This window comes from Lissotriton vulgaris, chromosome 12 (genome assembly GCF_964263255.1).
Source record: "Lissotriton vulgaris chromosome 12, aLisVul1.2, whole genome shotgun sequence".
In the NCBI taxonomy this organism is placed as follows: domain Eukaryota; kingdom Metazoa; phylum Chordata; class Amphibia; order Caudata; family Salamandridae; genus Lissotriton; species Lissotriton vulgaris.
In genome coordinates, this window is record NC_141700.1 from 797,868,469 (window position 1) to 797,892,225 (window position 23,757).

At 47.5% G+C, this 23,757-nt stretch overlaps 1 protein-coding gene across 4 annotated transcripts in view; it reads left to right on the forward strand.

The window, feature by feature from the left end:
* The window catches only part of CAMTA2 (calmodulin binding transcription activator 2), an 897,177-nt gene that overhangs the window by 565,718 nt on the left and 307,702 nt on the right, over positions 1–23,757 (forward strand). For all 4 annotated transcript variants that reach the window (XM_086946206.1, XM_086946207.1, XM_086946208.1 and 1 more), the window contains exon 13: positions 14,784–14,962. In XM_086946206.1, the coding sequence (XP_086802332.1) occupies positions 14,784–14,962 (179 nt within the window). The remainder of the gene's footprint in view (positions 1–14,783; positions 14,963–23,757) is intronic.

A 23,757-nucleotide genomic window follows, 5' to 3' on the forward strand; every position in this document is an offset into this window, starting at 1 on the left:
CATCTTTCAATATTGAAACCACCTGAAATGCTGATGATACTCAGTTAATCCTAGTGTTAGACACAGACTCCACCAATGCAGAAGAGACTTTCAGCTATGTCTTACAGAAGTCATTCGATGGATGAGATGTAATCACCTGAAATGTAATACTCAAAAAACTAAGATCATGCCACTAGGCCAGTCCAATCCTTTCATGCCTACCTGATGGTGGTCTAAAGATACTTCCCCCTCCACCGGACACTGTAGATGTGGTTGAGAATCTAGGAGTAGAATTTGACAGTGCATCATCCTTTCGTCCACAAGCTCTAACGGTGGCTGGGAAGTGCTTCCAGCTGATAACAACCCTACAAAAGTTCTTTGATCTGATCCTGTGCACAGCAGGAAAGACTGCGGCTATTGCCCTCATTACCTCCAGACTGGATTACTGCAATAGCCTGTATGCAGAGATGTAAGGAGCTGGCTTGGTATATGATGCAAACTTATATAAGTGGGCCCCCTGCAACAATCCGGACAACCCTTATGTTGATTTTAATGGTCTTAGACAACCTTAGAAAGCTCTCTAAAGAGTAGCTGTGGAGAACAGCCTTCAGGCTTAGTCCAGAACGAGTGTAAAGCAGCTTGTTTTACCAGGACATAATCTTATTGTATAGATTAAGTGAAAAAGAACCACACAGTGTAGTTATAAAATATGTATTTATTATAAGACCCTCACTAACATATACAGATATCTCCTAGTCACAGATTGAATTGAATTTGAATTTAAAATTTCTTATAAAGCGCACGTATACCTGCGGTTTCTTGGCGCTGTTACTAACCGGATCCTAAATTTAAAAAGCTGGGGGGACAGGAAAGTTATAATTCGAAATATTTGGTGAACAGGTAGGTTTTAAGTTGGTTACGGAATTGTGGGTAGAGAGAAATGGTACGGAGTTCAAGGGGAAGGGAGTTCCAGAGGGTAGGGGCGAGAGTAGCAAATTTGGAGCCTCCCCACTTCTTTCTCCGGAAGCGTGGGATGGTGAGGAGGGACTGGGAGGATGAACGGAGTTCCCTGGTGGGAACATAGGAAACAATCTCGGAGGAGATGAACGCAGGTGCGAGTCCGTGTCGGGCCCGGAAAGTGATGGAAGCAAGCTTGAATTGAATTCTGGCTCGGACAGGGAGCCAGTGAAGTGATTTTAGGAGCGGGGTAGAGTGGTGAAATTTGGGGAGTTTGAAAACCAGGCGGGCCGCCTGGTTTTGGATCTGTTGAAGGCGACGCAAACTGTAGGCGGGGATGCCGGCATACAGGGCGTTGCCATAATCCAGGCGGGATACCACCATGGCCAAGATGATGAGCTTTAGAGCAGAGAAAGTGAAGAAACGGGACACCCTGCGTATAGTGCGCAGTGAAAGAAAAGAAGAAGACACCACAGAGCTAACCTGGGAGTGAAGAGTGAGTTGAGAATTAAGTTTTAAACCAAGTGTTTTGACTGAGGAAGCGGGGGTAGGAGGGGGGCCAAGAGAAGAGGGCCAGAAAAGAGGGGACCAGGGGCTGGATGAACCACCCGTCAACACCAACTCGGTTTTGTCGGGGTTGAGTTTAAGGTGATTGTGGTTCATCCAGTCCCTGATGTGAAGCATAACAGATTGAAAGTTTAGAACAGAGGAAGGAGAAGATAGATTGAAGACAAGCTGGAGGTCGTCCGCATAATTAAATACGCCGACCTCCATCTGTTGAAGGGAGAAGATTAGGGGAGCAATATACAGATTAAACAAGAGGGGAGAAAGAGAGGAACCCTGGGGAACCCCGCACTGAACTTTCCGGACGTCCGCCGTGAAGTCACCCAGGCGAACAGCCTGGGTGCGGTCACTCAGGAAGGAGGACAACCAGACCAGGGCAGTCCCCCCGATCCCCGCCGCTCCGATACGGGAGAGGAGGATGGTGTGATCCACCGTATCGAAGGCGGCTGAGAGATCGAGGAGTACAAGGGCCTGGTGCTGATTAGTGTCCATGCCCTCCCTGAGGGTGTCCAAGACCGACAGGACAACGGACTCCGTAGAGTGTGCAGGGCGGAAACCGGCTTGACGGGGGGCAAGAGCACCATGATTCTCCACAAAAGAGCTCAGAGCACAGGTGACGTGGCGCTCGAGCACCTTGGCTAGGAATGGTAAGAGGGAAATAGGACGGAAATTGGCGGGGACAGAAGGGTCTGCCCCGGGTTTTTTTAGGATGGGCACAATTACCGCCGATTTCAAGGGTTTAGGAACGATGCCTTGGGCAAGAGAGCTGTTAAGAAGGTGAAGGGGAGGGTCAGGGCAGGAAACAAAGATATGGCGGAGAATGTGAGCGGGACAGGGGTCTAGAGGAGAGCCGGATTTGACCAGGGGAACCAAGGTGATCAGGCTCTCCCGAGTGATAGGGGGAAGTGAGGTAAGCACGCCCTTGGGGGGGGGACATTGGGGGTCGACAAAAGAGGGGGAGGGTGGCGGGATATTAGCCTTGATGGTGATGATTTTGTGAATGAAATAGTTGTTGAGAGAAGAACAGAGTTCTTCGGACGGGGCTGGCTTAAGAGTAGTTCTGTCCGAGAACGCTAGGTTGTGGATGATGGTGAATATCTCCTTGGACTGGTTTTCCGCGGCTAAAATTTTGGAGGAGAAGTAAGATGTTTTTGCCTCCAAGATGTCTTTTTTATACTGGTTTAGGCTGTTAGTATAATCCAGTTTTAGAGTGGGGCAGTAATTCCTTCTCCATGCCCGCTCCGCGCGGCGTACTGTTAATTTGGTGGTCTTAAGCTCTTCGGTGAACCACCGATTAGCGTCCTTGTCGCGTTTGGAGGTAATGCGCTTGAGCGGGGCAAAAGCGTCGCGTCCGTGGGAGAGCCACTGATCTATGGCATCGACCTGGGAAAGTGTGGGAAGACCCTGAAGGGGGGGGAGGGATGAGGTAAGAAGGGAAGAGAGATTCTCCAGGTTGACACGACCCCAGATATACACAAAGCACACAATACTATTCAATAGAAAAAGGTATGTACCAAACCACGTGCTAAAATAGTGGTATGCGAACCACAACACGAGTCAAGACTATACCCAGAAGACGTAGAAGACGTAGACGAGGGCCCACCCGAGGTAAGTAACCAGGAACCCTACTGAGGCCGTGTGCAGAGTGGGAACACGACCGCGAGATCAATGCAAGTCAATGGGTAAGTCGTTGTTGCTATTTTAAAGAAGAAGGACCCTTCCCAGTGGACCCTGAAGAAACCCTGTGGAAGACATAAGGTTGGAGAGCCACCCCACCCATGGTTACCCTGGGAATCAAGATACCTACACCAGGGAAGCCGGGTGCATAGATGTGAAGTGGTGTCAAAAACCGCCATCGGACACCAAGGGGGAAACTTCAGAAAGATGCCGCTGCTGGGGAAGGTGAAAGTGTCTGGTGGAACCCAAAGGTGGATTCAAGTTGAGAAGTACCTTCAACCAGAGGGGACAGAGTCTATGTCACTCCGGAGTGACCAGGAGGCACGGAAGACGAATGTCCACTGATGTCGAGAGCTGCAGGAGAGATGACGACCTTGGAGTTGCAGCTGTGAGGACCAGGAGATGCTGTGGAAGACCAGGAGGCATTCACAAGCTGTCCCACATTGGATGTTGAAAGTTGAGGGGTCTGTGTCCATCGGGAGCACCAACAAGCCTTGGCAACTTCAAACAACGTGGAAAGCGAAGAAGGTGCAGTGTCAGGACGAGCAAGGTCCAGATGACTCACCACACGCAGGTGAGTCCGGGCAGGCGCAGAGCAAGCAGGGGAGCCCCACAAATTCAAAGATGACCCTCAAGAGGACCCACAGGCCGGAGGCACTGGAGTCTCGAGAGGACCTCGATCAGCTCACTAAAGATACAGGCAAGTGATGCAGTGAAGACAAAGATTTTGGTCACTGGAAATGCATTAGGTTGGAGCTACTTGGAGCCCAAAGATCTTGGTGGAAGGAAGCCAACAAGCCTTAGCAACTGCAAGTTGAAGCTTACACAGGGGTTCGGTTCCTGCGGCTCCGACGAGGGATACTGGCCTCAAACTTGGTGAGAGGACAGGACAGGCCTCAAAGGATGGGAAAAACCACCACCTGTGCTGCTGAGCCTTTCGGAGTCCATGGGAGCCCAGGATCAGTAGACCGGTCAGCTTAGTTGCGGTGCGTGCAGATGCAGGGAAGTGACTCCACTTCAAGGGAGATTCCTTCAGGTGTCTTGGATGCCCACAGGTCTTGGAAGGTTCCTGTATTGTGCACAGGCACAGACGTTGCAGCAGACTATCAGGGCGACGAGATTAGGAGCAGTAGGAGTCTTCCCCGTTGCAGCCTGGATGCCCAGAGCGAAGTCCAGCACGCCCAGAGGCTTGAGGAAGAAGTGGTGTCTGAAATGAATCTTGCCCCACGACGTATCTAGGGACCCACCCACAGGTAAGCCCTTAAATACCCCAAGGAAAGGGTTGGGACAATTCAGGGTTCCTTCCCAGGGGAGGGGTGGACAGTGAGGAGGATACTCCCATGTCCTTTGTGAAACTTCGTGCCAGAGCAGGAGCCAACGCTCCCTGAGCTGGTTTGAGCCGGACTGTGCAAGGAGGGCACCAAATGGGCCCTTCCAGCAGACTGAGTGGTGTTGGCAAACAGTCCCACCCGGTCCCAAAACACTAAACCATGTCTGGTAGGTGGTCACACCTCCCTATGACAGGATACTTACTGTTCTGCCTTCCCCTGCTCGAGCTTGGCTCAGCAGCAGGAGGACAGAATCGTGTCTCTGGTCAGCAGCATCCATGATATGCTCTCCGGGTGTAGAAGACTGGTACCGGGAGCAATGAGGGCCTCCCAGAGGAGAATTACAGTGCATGGAATACCTCCCACACTGTTTACGGTGTGGGGTATTATTCCAACATGTTGGATACCAAACATGATAGGATTTGTTGCAGCCAGTTTCGAGATGGTCATCACGTAATGACGCAGTGCCCCTCTATATGTTATGTGGCTGTCTCACAGCCCAGGAGGGTGGACTCTGTAGGTTGTATTTTTTTTAATTTATTTTATGCGTTTTTATATAGCGCAGACTTTACCCGAAGGTGTCAGAGTGCTTCACAATAGGAACAGAACTGATACATGAGGAGAACATTACAAGTGAACAAAATACAAAAGCAAACGTTAAGTTACATGAGGCAAAAATGACAATTGTGAGCAAACAAAATACAAGAGGTAGCAAACGGTGCATTACAGGAGGAAAAAGTGACATGTGTGCAGGTTACAAAAACGTACAAAGTACAAGTATTGGTATAGTGCTACAATATATGGCAGATACTCAAACACAAGAACAAACGTTACGTAGGCGGTGGTGGCACTTGTGCAAGTATCTAAAGCAAACAAAATGTAAGAGGTAGCAAACAGTGTGATACAAGAGAAAAATGATGTGTGCATGTTACAAACGAGTACCAAACACAGGTAGAAGGATAATACTGCAATAAATGGCAGAACACACTGCGAAGGCACTTCCATTGTCATGGAGCAAAGGATTCTCTATAATGGAGGGTCTTCCTTCAGATAATAGAGAGGGTGTGAGTAACATTTGGAAGTGTCTTTGAAGGAGGAGAACTTTGAGGTCAGTTTTGAAGGCCTGGGAGGAGGTGGTGGTCCGGAGCTGAGGCGGAAATGAGTTCCAGATTCTCACCGCTTTGCCTAAAAAGGATTGGGCCATCGATCTTTCCTTCTTGAAAGTGGGAGGTTCAAGCAGTAAATGTTCTGCATTACGTGATGGTTTAGAGCCTCCAGAGAGTTTGTTTATTCGCCAGGTAGCAAGGAGAGGAGTAGTGCAAGACTTTGTGGGTGATACAGGCAGTCTTGTACATATATCTTGCCTCGATGGAAAGCCAGCGGAGGGTGGATAGCATGGGTGTGATGTGGTCGCTTCTTTTGGCCCCATAAATGAAGCGAGCTGCTGAATGGAGAACAGATTTAAGGGGGGACAGGTGGGATTTGGGGAGGCCAGTGAAAAGAAATTGCAGCACTCCAGTCTGGAAAGGACCAGCGATTGGACCAGGGTTTTAAGGTCTTGTTCCGCGAAAAAGCGACGAATTCCCCAAAGAAGTACAAAAGGGGGTGGTGATGGATGGAGCATCTGAATCAATCAAACACTCACACCCAGTCAAAAGATCTGGGTTTAATCCATCACCGTTCTTTAGCCCACTCTGCCACCCCAGTTCAGACATGGCTATATGCAAATCAGTCTGACCCTGTGCCTCATGGACAGAGGATGCTCCGTCTATCACCACCCCCTTTTGTACCGCTTTTGGCCGCCATAAGTGTGGCAGGGTATGCCCAGACTTGAGTCCCTTGCTCACCTTGCCACTGGATTCAAGCAAGCTGGGCTGAAGACGGCTGGAATGCCAGAAACCGGTCCTCGGAAGCTTGTTTCTGGTCCAGGGAAGACATGGCTTGGCAGTTCGGGCTGGACTGTTCCCATGAGGCACAGGGTCAGACTGATTTGCATATAGCCATGTCTGAAAACTGGGGTGGCGGAGTGGGCTAAAGAACGGTGATGGAATAACCCAGATATTTTGACTGGGTGCGAGTGTTTGATTGATTCGGATGCTCCGTCCATCACCACCCCCTTTTGTACCGAATTCCCCAAAGAAGGCGCAGTTGGTATCGAGCAGACTTTGCAATGGAGTTGATGTGGGAGATTAGATTGAGTTTTTTGTCGAGTATGACACCCAGGGATTTTGCGCTGTCTACAATGATGGGTTTATTGTTAAGTAAATTCATCTGATCCATCCATGATTGAACCGGGGGAGGAGAGAGTGAGGAGGAGAGGAGGAGGAATTCAGTTTTGGAGGGATTCAGAATCAGTTGATGTGTTGACATCCAGTTTTGAATGGAGTCCAGAGTAGAGCTTAGGATGGAGAGATTGTGAGTGGATGCAACCTTGAGGTAGATTTGAGTGTCGTCTGCGTAGAGATGAGTGGACCCCGGATTTACTTAGATCTCCCAGTGGTTCTAAATAGAGATTGAACAGTGTGGGTGCAAGTATAGAGCCTTGAAGAACACCTTGACCTACCGCCGAAGGAGGTGAAAGACTTCGTTATTTTGATCATTTGGGATCTATCAGAGAGGAAGGAAGCAAACCATTTAAGCACACTGCCCTCCATGCCCATTCTATGTTGGAGAGTGTTGAGGAGAGTGTTGTGATTGACAGTGTCAAAGGCTGCAGAAAGGTCAAGGAGAATTAGAAGACAAGACCCTCCCGAATCGAGTATCCGCAGCGCGTCATCAATCACTTGCAGCAGGGCTGTTTCAGTGTTGCAGTTTTGGATGAAGCCAGACTGAAATTGTCAAGAAGATCATTGTCCTTGATATGATGAGAGAGTTGTTTCGCTACACATCTTTCTGTGATCTTCGCAAGAAAGGGTAGGATAGTGATGAGGCGGAAGTTGTGGAGGTCATTCGCATCAGCTGTAGGGGTGTCCCGTAGTGCAGGGCACCCTCACACTTGGAACCGAGCTCCCTGCCTTCAGGATTGAAAGGCCTGCTTTAGGGTGACTTATAGGTTTTAAGTGCAGTGACCTTATGTAGGAAGCTGGGTTTCTGTTGCAGTAACCCCCCACTTTTTGCCAGATATCTGATGCACTTTGACTTGATGTGCCATGGGTCCCTGCCAATCAGGTTCCCAGAGCCCGTGTTCTTTACCCAAAACTGTACCTTGTACCCCCAATTGGCACCTCTCTGGCCACATGTCAGTCCCTTGTAAAAGGAACCGTGGGTACCAAGGGCACTGTGGCCAGGGAAGGCCTATAAGGGATGCAGCACTTATTGTGACACCCGTAGAGGCCCTGTACCTTAACACATACACACTGCCAATTTACGCTGCGTGTTTTGATGCAGAACAAAGTGAAGAGTCAACTTGGCACACATACCTGTGTGCCATGCCTACAACCCACTGCCCTGGCATAGATCAGTCACACCTCTAGCTGGGTGCACTATACCAGTGGTGGGGGTACAGGTGCATGTGCCCTGTACCTGTACAGTGTCTAAGTCCATTCTTAGACTTTGTAAGTGCAGTGCTGCAATTAAGAGTATATGATGCTGGGAGTTTGTCATTACAAACTCTACAGTACCATAATGGCTGCACTGATAACTGAGAAGTTTGATATCAAACTTCTCAGCACATTAAACCCACACTGATGCCAGTGTGGGATTTAATGAGAAATGCACTCAGATGGCATCTTAGATGCCCCTGATAAACGACCAGCCTCTGGTGAGTTCCCTGACTGGTACTCACCAGCCTGCCACCATGAGACATGTTTCTGGACCCCTAGGGTGGGAGCCTTTTCTCCCTGAACCAAAAAACCAAGCCTTTTCTGGGTAAGGTGTTCACACCTCCCTCAGGCCAGGAACAGCCATCTGTGGCAGGGGAGCTTCAAATGCCTTTCAGCCTTTGTAATGCGACCCCCACCCTCTCCGGTCTCCCCTTCTTTTCGGCGGAATGACAGGAGGGAAAAATTAGCCAGCCCAGAGGGTGTGCTCACCTATGCCAACCCCACCCCTCAGATGAGGGAAGCAAGGTAAAGCCCACTCTTCAGTGCCTGCCATCTTGCAAATGGCAGGCATCCTCCAATCAGGCTTAGGGATTGTACTCACTCCCCCACACGGGGTGAGCACACCAAGGGTGTAATCATCCAAAGGTCAGTAGCCCATTTGTACTGACCCCAAAACCCCTAAAACGCCCCCTAAATACAGTATTTAGAGGGCAGCCCTGAAGAAAGAAAGCGGACAAGAAACCAAAAGAAGAAGAAGAAGGACCGAACACTTGTGCCGAAGCTAAGAAGAGAAGGATGCCCACTGGCTTGGCCGCAGCCCTACTGGCCTGTCCCCACCTCGAATCTGCAGAAGCGAAGCTCCGGTGTGTCCTGCAGCCAGCAGCCTTATGAGCCCCGAGGACCTGCTGTGCCTTCAAAAGAAAAGACTCTGTTGCCTGTGAACACCGGATTTGTCACCCACAGACTCCAGGTTGGCCAAAGTCCGTGAGTCTGCACCGGACGCCCATGGCCCGAGTTTGAGTGGCCCAACACTACAAGGAGGTCTCCCCGGTGATCCTGACCCGCGATCCGGTGACCCCTGACCTGCCTGCAGCCGACACCTGCAGCCTCAAACCGGAAGGTCCCCCAAACAGCAACCAGGAGCTAGTAAGATGATCCGACCCTGTGCCTAACTAACCCCCAGCATCCCAACTTACCTCTCCAAGCGGTGGTTGCACCCAGAAGACCTTTGTCCTGAGCCTGCACTGTGTTTGTAAACCGGAGACTTCTCATTCAAAGCTACAGGGTGCCCAACGCCAAAACAGCACTCTGCACCCGGCCCCCCAGTGCCGCTGAGGGTGCACCTTTTGTGCTGGCTTCAACCCCCATTTACCCTGAGCTTAAGTCCAGGAGCTTTGCTCCTGCAACCTTGTGGCCTGCTCGTAAGCAGCCACCAATTTAGCCCAATAACCCCCATTGGAACACATTGGGCCTCAGCACTCTGCACCGGCAGCCCTAGTGCCGCTGAGGGTGTAACAAGAGTGCATCCTTGACCCTGGGTGCCCCTGAGTCTGCCCAAGAATACCAACTCCCACAAACGAATACTTACCTTTGAACCGATAACCCTATTTTCCTCCATAGGATAACATTGACTGTTTTTCTATGAAAACTTTCTTAGTGTGGAGTTGGAAAATCTATAAAACCCTTTAAAACTGTAACTAAATGACCAAAACGCTTTTACTTACCTGTTTCCAGGAAATTTCCCAGTGCAGTATCCAGCTATACTACACTGTGTAAGAAAAGTAATCTGTAAAGTAATCTACTTGACATTCTACTAAAAAGCCAATACAAAGTATATGAACAATATTTCAAAGCATTGCATTACTAGTAGGTCTACTGTAATCAAATCAAAGGTTATATACAATTGCAATTCAAACTGTTTACAAACTGTATTATTACTGCAAAGTACTTACACTTACCTGTGCCAGGCTTTCTTGGTTCTAGGAAATAAAATAAATATAAGAATATTTTTATACAAAACCAATTGGTCTGAAGTTCACACTTTGAGTGTGTGACATCATTTGCTGACCGGGTGTGTACAACAAATGCTTAACACTACCCTCTGATACTGCCTTACTGCTCGCCCACAGTACCACAAATAGAGAGTGAGGTGCAATCTACTTTTACCTCTGCCTACCTTTGGGGATCCACTGGACTCTGTGCACACTATATGTACCTCACTTTGGTATGGTATATACTGAGCCAACTTCCTACAACTTAGATATCGAGAAACCTATGTCTTTCATAAGTGGTGCTAGCAATATCCTACACAGGCTGCAATGGCAGGCCTGTGGTAACAAATTGAGTTGTCTCCCATGGGTTGCATGATACATGCTTCAGCCCATGGGGGACCCCTGGTGTACCTATGCCCTGGGTACCTTAGTACCATATACTAGGGACTGATAAGTGTACACCAGTGTCCAATCTGGGATGTACCTATGTATTTACCATACCAATTTAGGGGAGAAAGCACAGAGACTGGGTTTCTGATTTGCATGATCCCAGTCAGACTAGTCGGACACAGCATTACATCAAACAAAAAGTGGGGGTAACCATAAAAGCAGATCCTACTTTCCTCCAAGAGACTAACAAGACAACCTTTAAAAAGCTGCAGATAGCTCAACGTGCGGCAGCACGCCTAGTGCTAAAATTACCTTGCCGTTCCTCTGCCTCAGCTGCGCTAAAGTCTCTTCATTGGTTACCCATTTATAAAAGACCCTGGTAATCACCTTTAGAGCTATTAGAGCATTGGGACCAAAATATCTACTGGCCAGGTTTACGCCTTATGTCACTGCACGCCTGCTAAGATCCTCATCAGCGAATCTCCTAAAACCTCCCCCTTTTAGGTGAAAAACAAAGGGTGGGAAATCGGCGGCCTTTCCCGGGATAAAGCCTGGAATTTGCTTACCTGCCATCTCAGACTCATGTATTCTGAACTTTGCTTTAGCAAATCGTTAAAGACCTAGATTTTTGGAGCCCCAGAACCCCTGTATCTTTCCCTTATCTTCTCTTCCGCATTATCCTGCAGCATTTCTGAGCACTATCCGGGACTCCGCATAGCGCCAAGATGCTTCCTTGGAGCGATAGTTGCGCTTTATAAATAATATTTACAATACAATATACAAATATAGGTAATCCAAAGTGCTGCTGCCAGCTAATCTGTAACATGGACAGATTTAGCTCTGCTTCAACGTGTCTGGTAGCCTTACTCTGCCTGCCTATACGTCAATGAGCTAATTTCAGACTTTTATGTTATGCGCATAAAGCCCTTTATAACTCTGGACCTGAGATTTTAAAAAACAGAGTAGAATTCTATATTTCTACTCATGACCTGAAATCGCGGAATTCAGCCCTTGCAAAAACTAAACGAATAAGGGGAACTAGAATGGGTGGGCATTCCTTTACTTATTTATTTATTTATTGAAGTTTTGCATCGCGCTAGCTGGACCCGAGGGTATCAGAGCGCTTCACAGCATATACAGATATGCACCAAAAAGAAAATGTGGACGATAAACAAGAACAAGGAACACAAGCGGGAAGTAAAAGTCTGCACAACATCAACTTGGGAGCAATACGGGACGGAGATCAAGAGCGAATCATCCGGCTCAGGGATATCAAAGGGGGGAGATAGCAGTCTTTCACAGTCAAAAGTGGGTTTCTCGTTGTGATCAAGAGCGCTTGAAGAAGAGGGCTTTGAGTAGAATCTTGAATTTCGGGAAGGAGGAGGTCATTCTGATATGGCGGGGATGGAGTTCCAGATCCTGGGAGCATTTCCTGCAAATGATTTATTTGAGGTTTTGTGTTTCAGTGATTTCAGAGGGATGAGTAGGAGCGTGTTGGAACTCCTGAGGTTCCTAGACTGACCGGCCCTTTTGAGTTTGGCGGCCAGATATTCTTGTTTGCTTGTGTGCAGGGCTTTATGTGTGAGGCAGGCTGTACGGAAGCAGGCTCGTTGGTCTATAGGGAGCCATTTCAGTCCCTTGAGTGCCGGTGAGATGTGCTCATATTTCTTTGTTCCTGTGACTATTCTTGCGGCTGCGTTGAGGGTGGTGGTAAGAGGCCCCAGGTGAGATTTGGCTGTTTTTACGGTCAGAGCTGCGATACCATAGTCAATTCTGGAGAGCACCGGTGCCTGAGTGGCCTGTTTCAGATCTTTCGGGGGAGGAAGGGTTTTATTTTGTAGGGAAGTTTCAGGTTAAGGAACGCACTTTTGGTGGTTTTTGAGATGAGTTTTTTCATGTCCAGTTTGGGTTCAAGAGTAATCCCTAGGGATTTCACAGAGTCCGATGGCGCAAGAGTTTTATTGAGGGCGTTTAAGGCTTTGAGCCATTCTACTATTTGGGGGTTTTCATCTCTATTCGAGATGAGGAGCACTTCTGTTTTTTCTTCATTGAGTTTGAGGTGGTTGAATGAGAGCCAGTGTTGGACCTCCATGAGTGTACCGTTCGGTCTGTGAATGTCTACGATCGATGTGGTTTCCAGATAGTGTTGTGTGTCGTCCACGTAGAGGTGGAAGGGAATGTTGGAGTTCCTGAGAAGTGAGGTGAGGGGTTCCATGTAGATGTTGAAAAGTTGCGGGGAGAGTACTGACCCTTGTGGAACTCCTCTACTAATGGAGAGGGGGTCCGACTCAAAGCTGTTGAATTTTATTCTTTGTGTGCGGTTGTTGAGAAAGGAGGAGAACCATTTTAGAACCGTCTTTTCAATACCCGCTCTCTCCTGGAGGACTTTGAGTAGCAGGGTTTGATCAATTGTATCAAACGCTGCCGAGAGGTCTCAGAGGATGAGACGGCTACATTGGTGAGAGTCGAGTGACATGTGCAGATCATCTAGGACATTTAGGATTGCGGTTTCAGTGCTGCAGCCCTTTCTGAATCCTGATTGGTGTGGATCTAGTAGATTAGTGTTCTCTAGTTGTTGGGTTAACTGTGACCGCACACATCTTTCAAGAATGTTGGATAAGAGTGGGAGGTTCGATACCGGTCTGAAGTTATTCATGTCCTTGTGGTCAAGGCCAGTTTTTTTTAGAAGCGGCGTGACTTGTCCTACTTTGAGGCAATCTGGAATGGATCCCTCGCTTAAAGAGCTGTTGATGATCTTGCCCCAAATTGGGGCTAGGGTAAGCTTCAGGTCTTTGGTCAGTCTCAAGGGTAGCTGATCGAGGGAGTGGGACGAGGGTTTAGCGGAGGCGATTAGATTGCTTATCGCTTCATCCTGGACGAGCTGGAAGGATGACCAGCGGATAGACAAGGTTACTGGGGTGTTGTGGTTTGTTGCTGGAGTCAGGATCTCCGTGCGGGGGGAGGGCTTAGAGCTGAATGATCGATCAATTTTGGCGATTTTTTTTCATTGAAAAAGCTTGCAAAGTTGTCACAGTGGGTTTTGGACGCCCCCAAGTTAGCTGTCACTGGATTGGTGGTTTGACGCCTGATGATGTTGAAGAGTTCTTTGGGGCGGTTTTTAAGCATTATCTAGAGCAAAACAGAAGAAGGTTGACTTTTTGCTCTTGATATGATTATAGTAGTTTTTGCGTGCTGCCTTGAGTTGAATTATTCTATTGTCGCTGTTGAGTGCTGATTGGGTGATCAGGTCCGACAACCGGGCTTTTCCCCCGTTAAGTTGTTCTCTATTAGTAAAGTGCTCTCATTGAATGGGTGTGGTAACTACTCAGCACTGGGGCATTCTCTAGAAGATAAGTGTTGCGCTCTAGAAATGCAATAAATAAATAAATACTCTGCAGTGAAAGTCTGTCTAGCAGATCTCAGGAGGCGACTTTTTATGTTCATCACACTGATGCCTTTAAGCTGAAACGTGCAAAACATCTGTTGATCTCACTAGAAAACATTCCTGTCTGGGTTCGTACACCAGGGTGCTTTCCAGGGTTCCAGGACAGCCATCCATTCTCTTGAACGATGAATGGAAAAATTCTTCTGTGCTCATCCTTTCTGATGGGTCTTCTGCATTGTGTGCTGTGGGTGGAGACTTGCAGATTGAATATTACAAAGGGACAAAATAACTGCTCCTTAGTGATAAAGGTGCATCAGTGCCCTCAAAATGGCTGCCAAGGCTGCCTTTTCCTTGATTCAGTTAGTGGATGACTGATGCAAGCACAACTGGGTAGATGGCAGTGAATCCATGTGAAAGTGGGAAAGATATTTTGTTAGACTATGGATAAATACATGATGCTTTCAGTTATTAAATGTTTGCATGGGCCCACTTTTCCCTTTCATTGGTTGCTTCCAAGGTAAGGAAATGACCATACGTTGGTGTCATTGTCTTCTTATGACCCCCATCATGAACGCAGAGGTTGGATACTTCTAGGGATGAAAGAAGATAATTTGTTATAACTCTTTTTGTACTTTGACTGACTGAATTAGCACTTGGGGTTGTCAGTTCCCTTTGTTATTTGACTGCTGAAGAATTTTCTTGCTACAATGCGAGTGGCCAGTTATTTATAAAGATCAGTGACTAGGATATAGAATAGGGTGACTGGGGAAGGGACAATCAAAGGCGTTGTTAAAGCACTTGTGTTTTGAAAACCTTTCACATTCATATTTAATATCTCTGTCAGACTCTAACCTTACTGCCTGTGTCTGTTTCGCAAAATTGGTTTCAACAGACAGAGCTTTGGATGGTGTTTCAGTGTTATTTCTGTATGTTCTTCCTAAAAGCTTGCTTCTTTTACTGTATACCGCAGGCCTCAGCAGACTCCTTTGAAGAGCGGATTGTGGCTGTGTGCAAGAAGATGATGTCCCGCTCCTGCTGGCGGCCCTCTGAGAGGCTTGTTCATGACATCAGCTTCCGGGGCATGACCTTACTGCACCTTGCTGCTGCACAGGGGTACTCTCGTCTGATAGACACCCTCGTCCAGTGGAGGTAAGCCTAAAGTGTGTGCCTGGTGCTTATAGTATTGGAGAACAGACCTCGAGCATGTCACAAGATGGCTTGTAATGCTGTCCTGAAAGTGTAGCGTTCAGTATCATCTCTAACAGCTAGGTTACTTAATTTGCCTTGAACTTTTTTTGTGTGCATTTTACCCAATTCATCAGTCACCATCAAACACAACATTTTACACTCCCGGTCAGTGAAGAGTATTAGTAGAAAACCCCACCCCAGCCCCACAAATCTGTGTTGATTTCTTTTCTCAGACTCATCGACCTATCTCCTGGTGCTTTGTAGTGATACGCAGAGGAAGCCTGATTAATAATGGGTGTTTTGATGGTTATTACCAGATATCCTCTGTTAAAGCTCGCTGGTTTCCAGGCAACTATCCTCGTTAGTGGTGGGAAGTTTCTGTACAATGAATGGAATTTATTTTAGCAGGGATTTCACCTGTCAAGTCAAGTCAAAAACATCTGTAACGCGCACATATCACATCCAAAGAGTCTCATGGCGCTTGCAGACGGCTCTGACCAGAGAGTTAAGAAGGCTTAGTTTACAAAAAGCCATGTCTTCAGCTTCTTGCGAAAGCAGCTGTGTTCAGAGATAACGCAGAGGTAGGGAGGCATTTTGTTCCATGAGGCGGGGGCGAGAAAAGAGAAAGCGCGACCTCCATTTCTGGAGGTTTGTATTCTAAGGGGTGTAAGCAGAGACTCGTTGCTAGATCTGAGTTCGCTTCGAGGCTGCTACCATGTTAGCTTTTGAGACCAATATTTTGGACCATTTCCATACATGTGTTTGTGGACCAGGCATAACGTTTTAAAGAGGATTCATTTTTTCACCGGGAGCCAGTGAAGGCTTTTCAAACAGGGGGCTGATGGGGATCTTCGCGGTAAATTGAGAACCAGCCGGACTGCAGTGTTCTGAAGAACCTGGAGTCTTTTCAAATGGTGCTCATTTATGGCAAGTAGAAGCGCAATCCCGTAGTCCATTTTATTTATGATTAGACCCTGAACTAAGGGTTTCCGGGCCTCAGCGGGGATCCTCTTAAAGACCTTTCTTAGGCCGCGCATTAGTCCAAAACAGGTGCCCGCGATGTGGTTGATTTGGTTCTTCATGGACAATTTATTGTCCATGTAAAAACCCAAGTTCTGCACTGATTCCTTGGGCATTGGACAGTTGCCCAGATTGGTTGGCCACCAGTCATGTGCCCAGTGTTCTGCAGCTTTGCCAAAGAGCATGATTTCTGATTTGCTCCAGTTTAGCTGCAGATGGTTGGCGCTCATCCATTTCTCAACTTTGGTCATGCAATTTTTGAAACGCTGTCTTGTCTCATTTGGATCCGGGCCCAGTGTGATTAAAATCTGGGTATCGTCCGCGTAGGACAGATCATCAAAGCCGAAGGCTCTGATCACTCTTGTCAAAGCTGTCATATAGACATTAAAAAGCATAGGGCTTAAAATGGAGCCCTGCGGAACACCCATCTTAACAGGCCTTTCACCTGCTATGTTTTTGCCAATTTGAACAGCTGTTACACGATCATATAGGTAGCTAGTGAACCATTTTAGGGCGTCTCCTCTGACATCAATCTCCCAAAGTCGTTGAATTAAGATGCGATGGGAGATGGTGTCAAATGCCTCAGACAGGGCGAGCAGGATGAGGATGGTCGGTTGGTGTTTATCTAAGGCCAATCTGATATTGTCAGCAACCTCGACCAACGCTATCTCCGTACTGTGTGATGCCCGGAAACCAGATTGAGATGGGTCTAAGAGCCCTTGGTTTTCAAGATGGCTCACAAGCTGTTGACAAAAAATTCAAGTATTTTCCCAAAATATGGGAGTAATGAAATCGGTCGGTAGTTTAAGAGGATGTTAGGGTTGGCCGAGGGTTTCTTTAATATTGGTCTAATTCTTGCTGCTTTCCATGTTGTGGGGAAGTCTGCCTCCGAAAGAGATTTATTGAGGAGACCGGTCAAACATTCCACCAAAACCGGGGCAAGTATGGAGAGAAGTTTGGGGTAGATATGAACGGTGGGAGACCCGGACTTTATTTTCAGCCCAACTGACATGGTCGCATCACTGTCAAATTTTTCAAATTCACTCAGGATATAAGGTGGATTGCATGATAAATGTTGGATAAATCTTTGCAGGACAAAAGACAAAAAGATTGTCACGTCCACTGAGACCGCCTGTAGAACATCAGCATTTTGTGCAGACCTACAAACTGTTTCCTACGTAGATGCCATTAAATTCTGCCCATGTTGTGGTAGCCCCAAATACATGTAAAACGCAGTGCATACCAGAGTGGAGGTTGAGGGGAGCATCCAAGGTTCCAAGTTTCAGAGACCAGATTTTTCTTTTCTTTCCTAGGGTACTGGAAATAAGCTTTCACCTCTGTGACTACAATCAGCCGCCATCAATGGACAGTCCCTCAGAGCCTATTGTAAGGGGAGATGTTTTATGGAGGAGAATATGGGTCAGGTGAGCGCCCTAACTTGTAGCATTTATGGTCTGCTGTTGAACAACGGACCAAACTTTGGAGCACCTGGAAAAAAAAGAATCAGGTCATGAGGTTGAGGAAGGGCGTCTGGGTCAGATATTCCTTCTTCTGCCCCTACACTGGGTAGATGTGGTTTCCTTGGTAGTCTATCTGCTGCAATCGCTAAGTGTGCTATTGCAGTAGAATTCCCCCTCCCCGCAAATTACTCTTAATTACGCGTGCAGGAGTAATAGCTTCATTATCGCTAATTCAGCGTCAAAGAGTAATACAGAATTACTGAAATTATACTGATTACTCCGTCTTTATCGTAATTCTGCCCAGGCCTAGTGAATATCCCCGGTGCCAGATTGGATTCGAAAAATCTCACAGCAGTGCTCCTGCATGCCAGCAGGTGGCACCATGTGACTCCACATCAACTACATTACTCCAGTATTGAAACGTTCATACATTCACATGCTTGAATCATTCCCCGTCGTTGAGATGGGAGTCCCTGGTATTTAAAAATAGCAATGCAAAGCCATTACAAACTAGTAACCAGGCCTAGGCCCCTTCCAGTTTTGTAACATATCCACCGCTTTTTGTCAAAGAGACCAAATAAAATCAACAACCAATCGATCAGCCTCACCCCGTAGAATCTTCCTGAGAGTACCTCAGACCTTCAGATTTTCTACTGCACGTTGTGCTAGGGAGTCTCCACTGAGCTCTGTTCAGTTTTTTCTTATTACTACTTTTGAGAGAATTTTTCAGTACTTTTTTCTACAGATTACTCTACTTTTTTTGGTCTGTTCCCTTTTCATCATGACAGACAAGGAGAAAATAGGCCTTTTTAGAGCTTGTGCCACATGCTTGAAAAAGAGGTTTATGTGGATGACCCTAATAAAGGTAGCATGTGTTGCCTGTATCCAGACCACAAAGCCAAGGACTGCAAGGTATGTCGTACCTTTTTAACGAAAACATAAAGGACCGTAAGGGGCGTCTCCTTACCTGGCTATAAAAGTTAGAATCTAGAAGAGATCCAGTCTCTAGTGATGACAGTGATAAGACCTCTTCTGTAGTAGGGGATCTCTGTGTATAGTCATAATCTGTGAATAGTCCCGCCCATGTGCCTGGACCCTGGAGCAATCCAAAAAGTATCTTAAATTGTCCCCTTCTGCAGTCCTGCTTAGACACTTAAGAGAAAATCAAAGACAAATAATGCAGCCTGAAAATAAAAAGGCTACACTGGCCAGCACTTCATCTTGAAGTGAAAAGGATAGCCAAATAATATTAAAATGTTTGAGGCATGTGGGTTGCAGAATTCATATCTGTGCATAGAACGCCGCCTGGTGTTGGGTCCGGATGATTGCACATTGTTGTCCTGGAAGAGTCTTCGAAGTATCACGAGATAGGTGGTCCCTCCCCTGGACTACAGTGCGCATGGGCATCCTCTCCATCCTCAGATTGTTTTTTTCCGCCATTGGGTTCGGATGTACTTTTGTTACTCGGAGTTAGGAAATAGATTTATAACTTTCTAAAGGCCAAAAGGCCTTTGGGCGTCGGTATTGTATCTTCGATCGGTACCGACAACTTATTCCTGTTCTTTCTACTCAGGACGTCGAATAGGGCCGCGTGGCCTTCTCGACACCAGGGCCAATCGTCGATGGAACGAAGTCCTTTCAAGCGATGCCCCAACTGTAACTCTAAATACCCACACATTGATAAACACCCAGTGTTTATCTCCTGAAAACCAACAAAGCCGACTGCTTAGCTTGTGCTCAATTTCGGTCAAAAAAGACTCTTCGGGTTCGACGTGCGGCGAGACAGAAGATGCAGAGGTCAGCGCCTGAGCCAGAGAACATCTTTGAAGACGACGAAGAGGTCGTCGAGCCTGAAGACTCGGATCAGCAGTCGGAGCAGGGGTCTGAACACGACTCCAACTACTACATCGATGATGAGGAAGACTTCATCGAGGTAGAGGACACTGGGCCGGCCGTAAGTACGGAGCCCAATATATTTGCAGGTTCAGATCCAGAGTCTCAGGTCGAGGCATCGCCGGAAGGCCTTAGCCAAGATCAGGACGCAGATTATATAGCCCCGCGGTTAAGCCCGGCTAAGAATATAACGCAAGAGCCATTGTTGCGACATTACCAAACTTTGGAAAAATCGAAACCAAAAGTGATGGTAACCAAACCGAAACTGATCGACATCCCATTCTTCGAACCGAAAATGGCGGATCCGTCGAAGCCGACCAAACGTTGAGCCGACGACATCGAGGTTGACGCCTAGCAACGCAAAGAAAGGATTCGAACGGACAACGGTTGTCGATCCCAAACTACTAGTCGAACAACCAAAGCAAGTGCACACGAAGACACTTAAGCAAAAATCAAGACTCGAGCCGAAGGGCTCCGTCGAACCGAGGGAACAAAACATCGCTCCGAAGCAGCAAGCTCCGCAGACGACACCGGGCCAAAGAATGGTTATCGAACTACCAAAAACAGTCGGATCGATTACCACGGCTCCAAAAAAGAACATACAGTCCACCAAGACGGTCCAACAACCAAAGTCTCTCAGACCAATAAAATTCAGACTTCCTCCGCACGTCAAGCCGAGGGTGGTCGAACAAGATAGTGTATTCAAACCGACCCAGCCAAAAAGGCCAAGATTGGGGGAAAGAGCTAAAGTACCTGAAGAACAGGATCCGTCAGCTGAAGAACAGTCCAAACTGTATGTTGACCCCGATACTGGGAAGGTTAAACTATTAAAAAGAAAAATCAGGCCTGAAACTAACGTTGAGTCCTACAAAATACCTCTGAAGAGGAAAAGAGACACCTCAACATCTCCAGTTCTCTTTGAGACTATCACACCATATGTGCAAGAGACTTATATGTACTCACGCACAGATGACTATGGGGAGTATGAGGACAATAACCAGTATAATTATCCGACGGATAATGACCAGGACACACAAACTCAGCCATGGACTGACCCTGTAGATCCTGGAGACTCTCAGATAATTCCTGACATTACTGCATACCCTGTTAAAACATCGCCTACAGAGGACACAGCTGCCTTCAACGCACTAATAGAAAGGGCAGCATATAATCACCATGTGGAGATGCATGCAGATCCCATTGATGAAGACTTCCTCTTTGACACTTTCAGCACCTCTGAGAAACACGTCAAAACATTGCCAATGCTAAAAGGGGTGCTTAAACATGCAGGTGACATATTTAAAGACACAACCAGGGCAAGGGTCATTAACCCTAGGATAGAGAGAAAATACAGGCCAGCCCCGGTTGACCCTACATACATTAAGGGTCAACTGCCTTTGGACTCTTTAGTAGTCTCCAATGCACGTAAATGTGCTAATTCTCAAACCTCTGGCGAGGCTCCACCTCCAGACAAAGAGTCCAAAATTCTAGAGCCCTCTGGCAAAAGGGTGGCTGCTCAAGCAGCTAACATTTGGCGAATTGCAAACACGCAGGCCCTGTTAGCCAGGTATGACAGGGCGCACTATGACACACTGGAGCAAATCTTCCAACATCTACCAGACCTTTATAAGGAACAGGCAGAATTCCTGATACAAGAGGGAAAGCTCATATCTAACTCATCCATCCAATGTGCCTTAGATGCAGCAGACACAGCAGCCAGGGCTATCAACACCAGTGTCATGCTCAGAAGGCATGTGTGGCTACGCATCTCTGGGTTTAAAAATGAAGTTCAAACCACTCTACTTAATCAACCTGTTAACCCTAACTACTTATTTAGTCCTGATGTGGACACCATACTGGACAAAACGAAAAAAGGACACCAAGACAGCCAAGTCTATGGGTGCCTTGCAGTCACAGCAATATAGAGGCGGTTCCTTTCATCGCTCCGGCAACAGAGGAGCTGTTAGAGAACCTCAACACAGCAAACCTCTTACAATAAAGGCAACACGCAAAACACCTACAACAAAAACAGTAGAGGTGGATACCGTGGCAATAACACCAAGGGTAGAGGACGAGGACATAACAGCTCCAGATCCTCCACCAACACCAAACAGTGACTTCTTGTCACTGCCCCCAGACCATTTAACACCGGTCGGGGGAAGACTACAGCAGTTCCTGCCAGTCTGGAAAACCATAACTACAGACAGGTGGGTGAGACAAATTATACAGCATGGCTATTGCCTAGAGTTAATCTCCACACCGCCCAACATACCCCCAAAACAACGTCCTATGTCCGCAGAACACCCACACTTATTGCAACAGGAAGTCATCAGCATGCTACAAAAGGGGCCATAGAATTAGTACCCTTAGAACACCAAGGTACAGGGGTGCACTCTCTGTATTTTCTAATCCCCAAAAAGGACGGGTCTCTCAGACCAATTTAAGACCTCCGGCCCCTAAACCAATACATCTTATCAGAGCATTTCCACATGATCACTACGCAGTAGGTAATGCCACTGTTGCGTCAAGGAGACTTCTCATCCAGGGGATACTCATCAATAGTCATAATCTATGAATAATCCCCACCCATGTGCGGGATCCCAGAGCATATAGAAAATACATATAAATATATATGTATATATATGTGAAAACATATTTGCAGCCTAAAACATTTCCCAACTGGCAAAATTTGCTGCAAAATTACATAAATTAGCATACATACAGAAGTACTCTTCCAAACCCTAAGGAAGAAAGAGAGCAGAAAACATTTGTATACAACAATGCTTTATTGCCATAGGAAAAACCTGTAATTGCAGCCATTTGCCAGTAGGCTGCAGTAGAGTATAAAGCAAACAAAGAAAACTGACACCTTGCCTTTAAGGCATTAGAGTAAGGGTACCGTGCCTTTAAGACCTGAAGGCAATCCCCTGCTCCCATGGTGCACCACAGGTGACAGTTGGGTCAGTTCTTTTTTCCGGCTCCTTCTGTGAGGATCCTGGAGCTTGAGCTCTTCAGTTTTCAACTGAAATTGTTTTTTTGAGAGAGTTTTCTCTTATATTTCGACATTTTTTAAATAAATAAGGCTTCTGATTTATTTTTCTGTGGTAACCCACAAGAATTTCCTGTCAGAATTGCTGCTCTGTTCCGGAAATGTCCTTCTTGTGACAAAAAGATGGCTCTGATTGACCCACATTTTGTGTGTATTGTGTGCCTTCCATCTACACACATTCCTGATCAGTGCCATCACTGTAAAAAATTTAAAATTCGGACTCTTCGCGACAGGGAGAAGATTCAACTTCATGCCATGCAGGAGATGGACAAAAGTCACCAGGTGGGTGCTTCCACAGCCCCTAGATCTTCTCCTACAAGCAAGCACGGCCAAAAACGGCGTCAATCCACTTCTCCTGTCCCCAGAAAGAGGAATGAAGGTCGAAGAACTCCGTCGAGGTCGCCGTCGAAAAGGCCCAGATCATCTTCACGACGTCGAAGATCTCCGCCGCAGTCAAGTAAGTCGGCGTCGAGGCGCCATACTTCTGGCTCGAAGTCCATGGCTGCTACTACATCTAAGTCTCCGTCGACGTCGAGGCTTCCGTCGACGTCGAGACACTCTCCGCCGCCCCAGAGGGGATCGGCGTCGAGAGCTAGGACGGCATCTAGGTCGCCGCTGACTAGCGGGCCGCCGTCGAGAGGGACTGTCAGATCCCATCCTTCGATGTCAAGGAGGTCGACGCAGAGGCGACGCCAGGAAAGGTCGCCGTTGACGCGACGTCGAGGAAGGTCATCGTCGACACGACGTCGAGAGTCGTCGTAGATACGACGTCATGGAGTATCTCCACCTGATCGACGTCGAGGGAGATCGACGTCGAAGTCTCTGGATCGACGTCGAGGTTCTCAGTCGAGCCTTTCTCGACGTGATCGATCACCGTCGAGAGCATCAAGACACCGCCCGACGCCACTAGTCACCCAGACGTCTTCGACGTCGAGGCTTTCGCCGTCGAGGGATAAAGTGACGGTAGTGGCGGAGTCCCCTGGTTCTAAGACTTCAGGAGGCAAATCATCATCTCCTGGCTTGAACATCGTGCAGGTCTCTCCAGAATCTTCGCCCAGATCTGCGGGCAGCTTGGTGTCTCAACATCCTCAAGGGGCTGTATCTGGACAGAGTAGTCCGGGCTCGGATTACTCCCGTACATATTCCCCGTCTAAGGCAAGAACTCTGGCCAGACCATCTAGATCTCCTCGGAGTCCCAGGATTTCACCCAGGCCAAGATCTCGAGCCAGATCACGTTCTCCAGTGCGGCCAAGAACACCTGTCAGACCAAGATCTCCAATCCGGCCAAGACCGAGGTCTCCATCAAGACATCGCTCTAGGTCCAGGGACAGTAA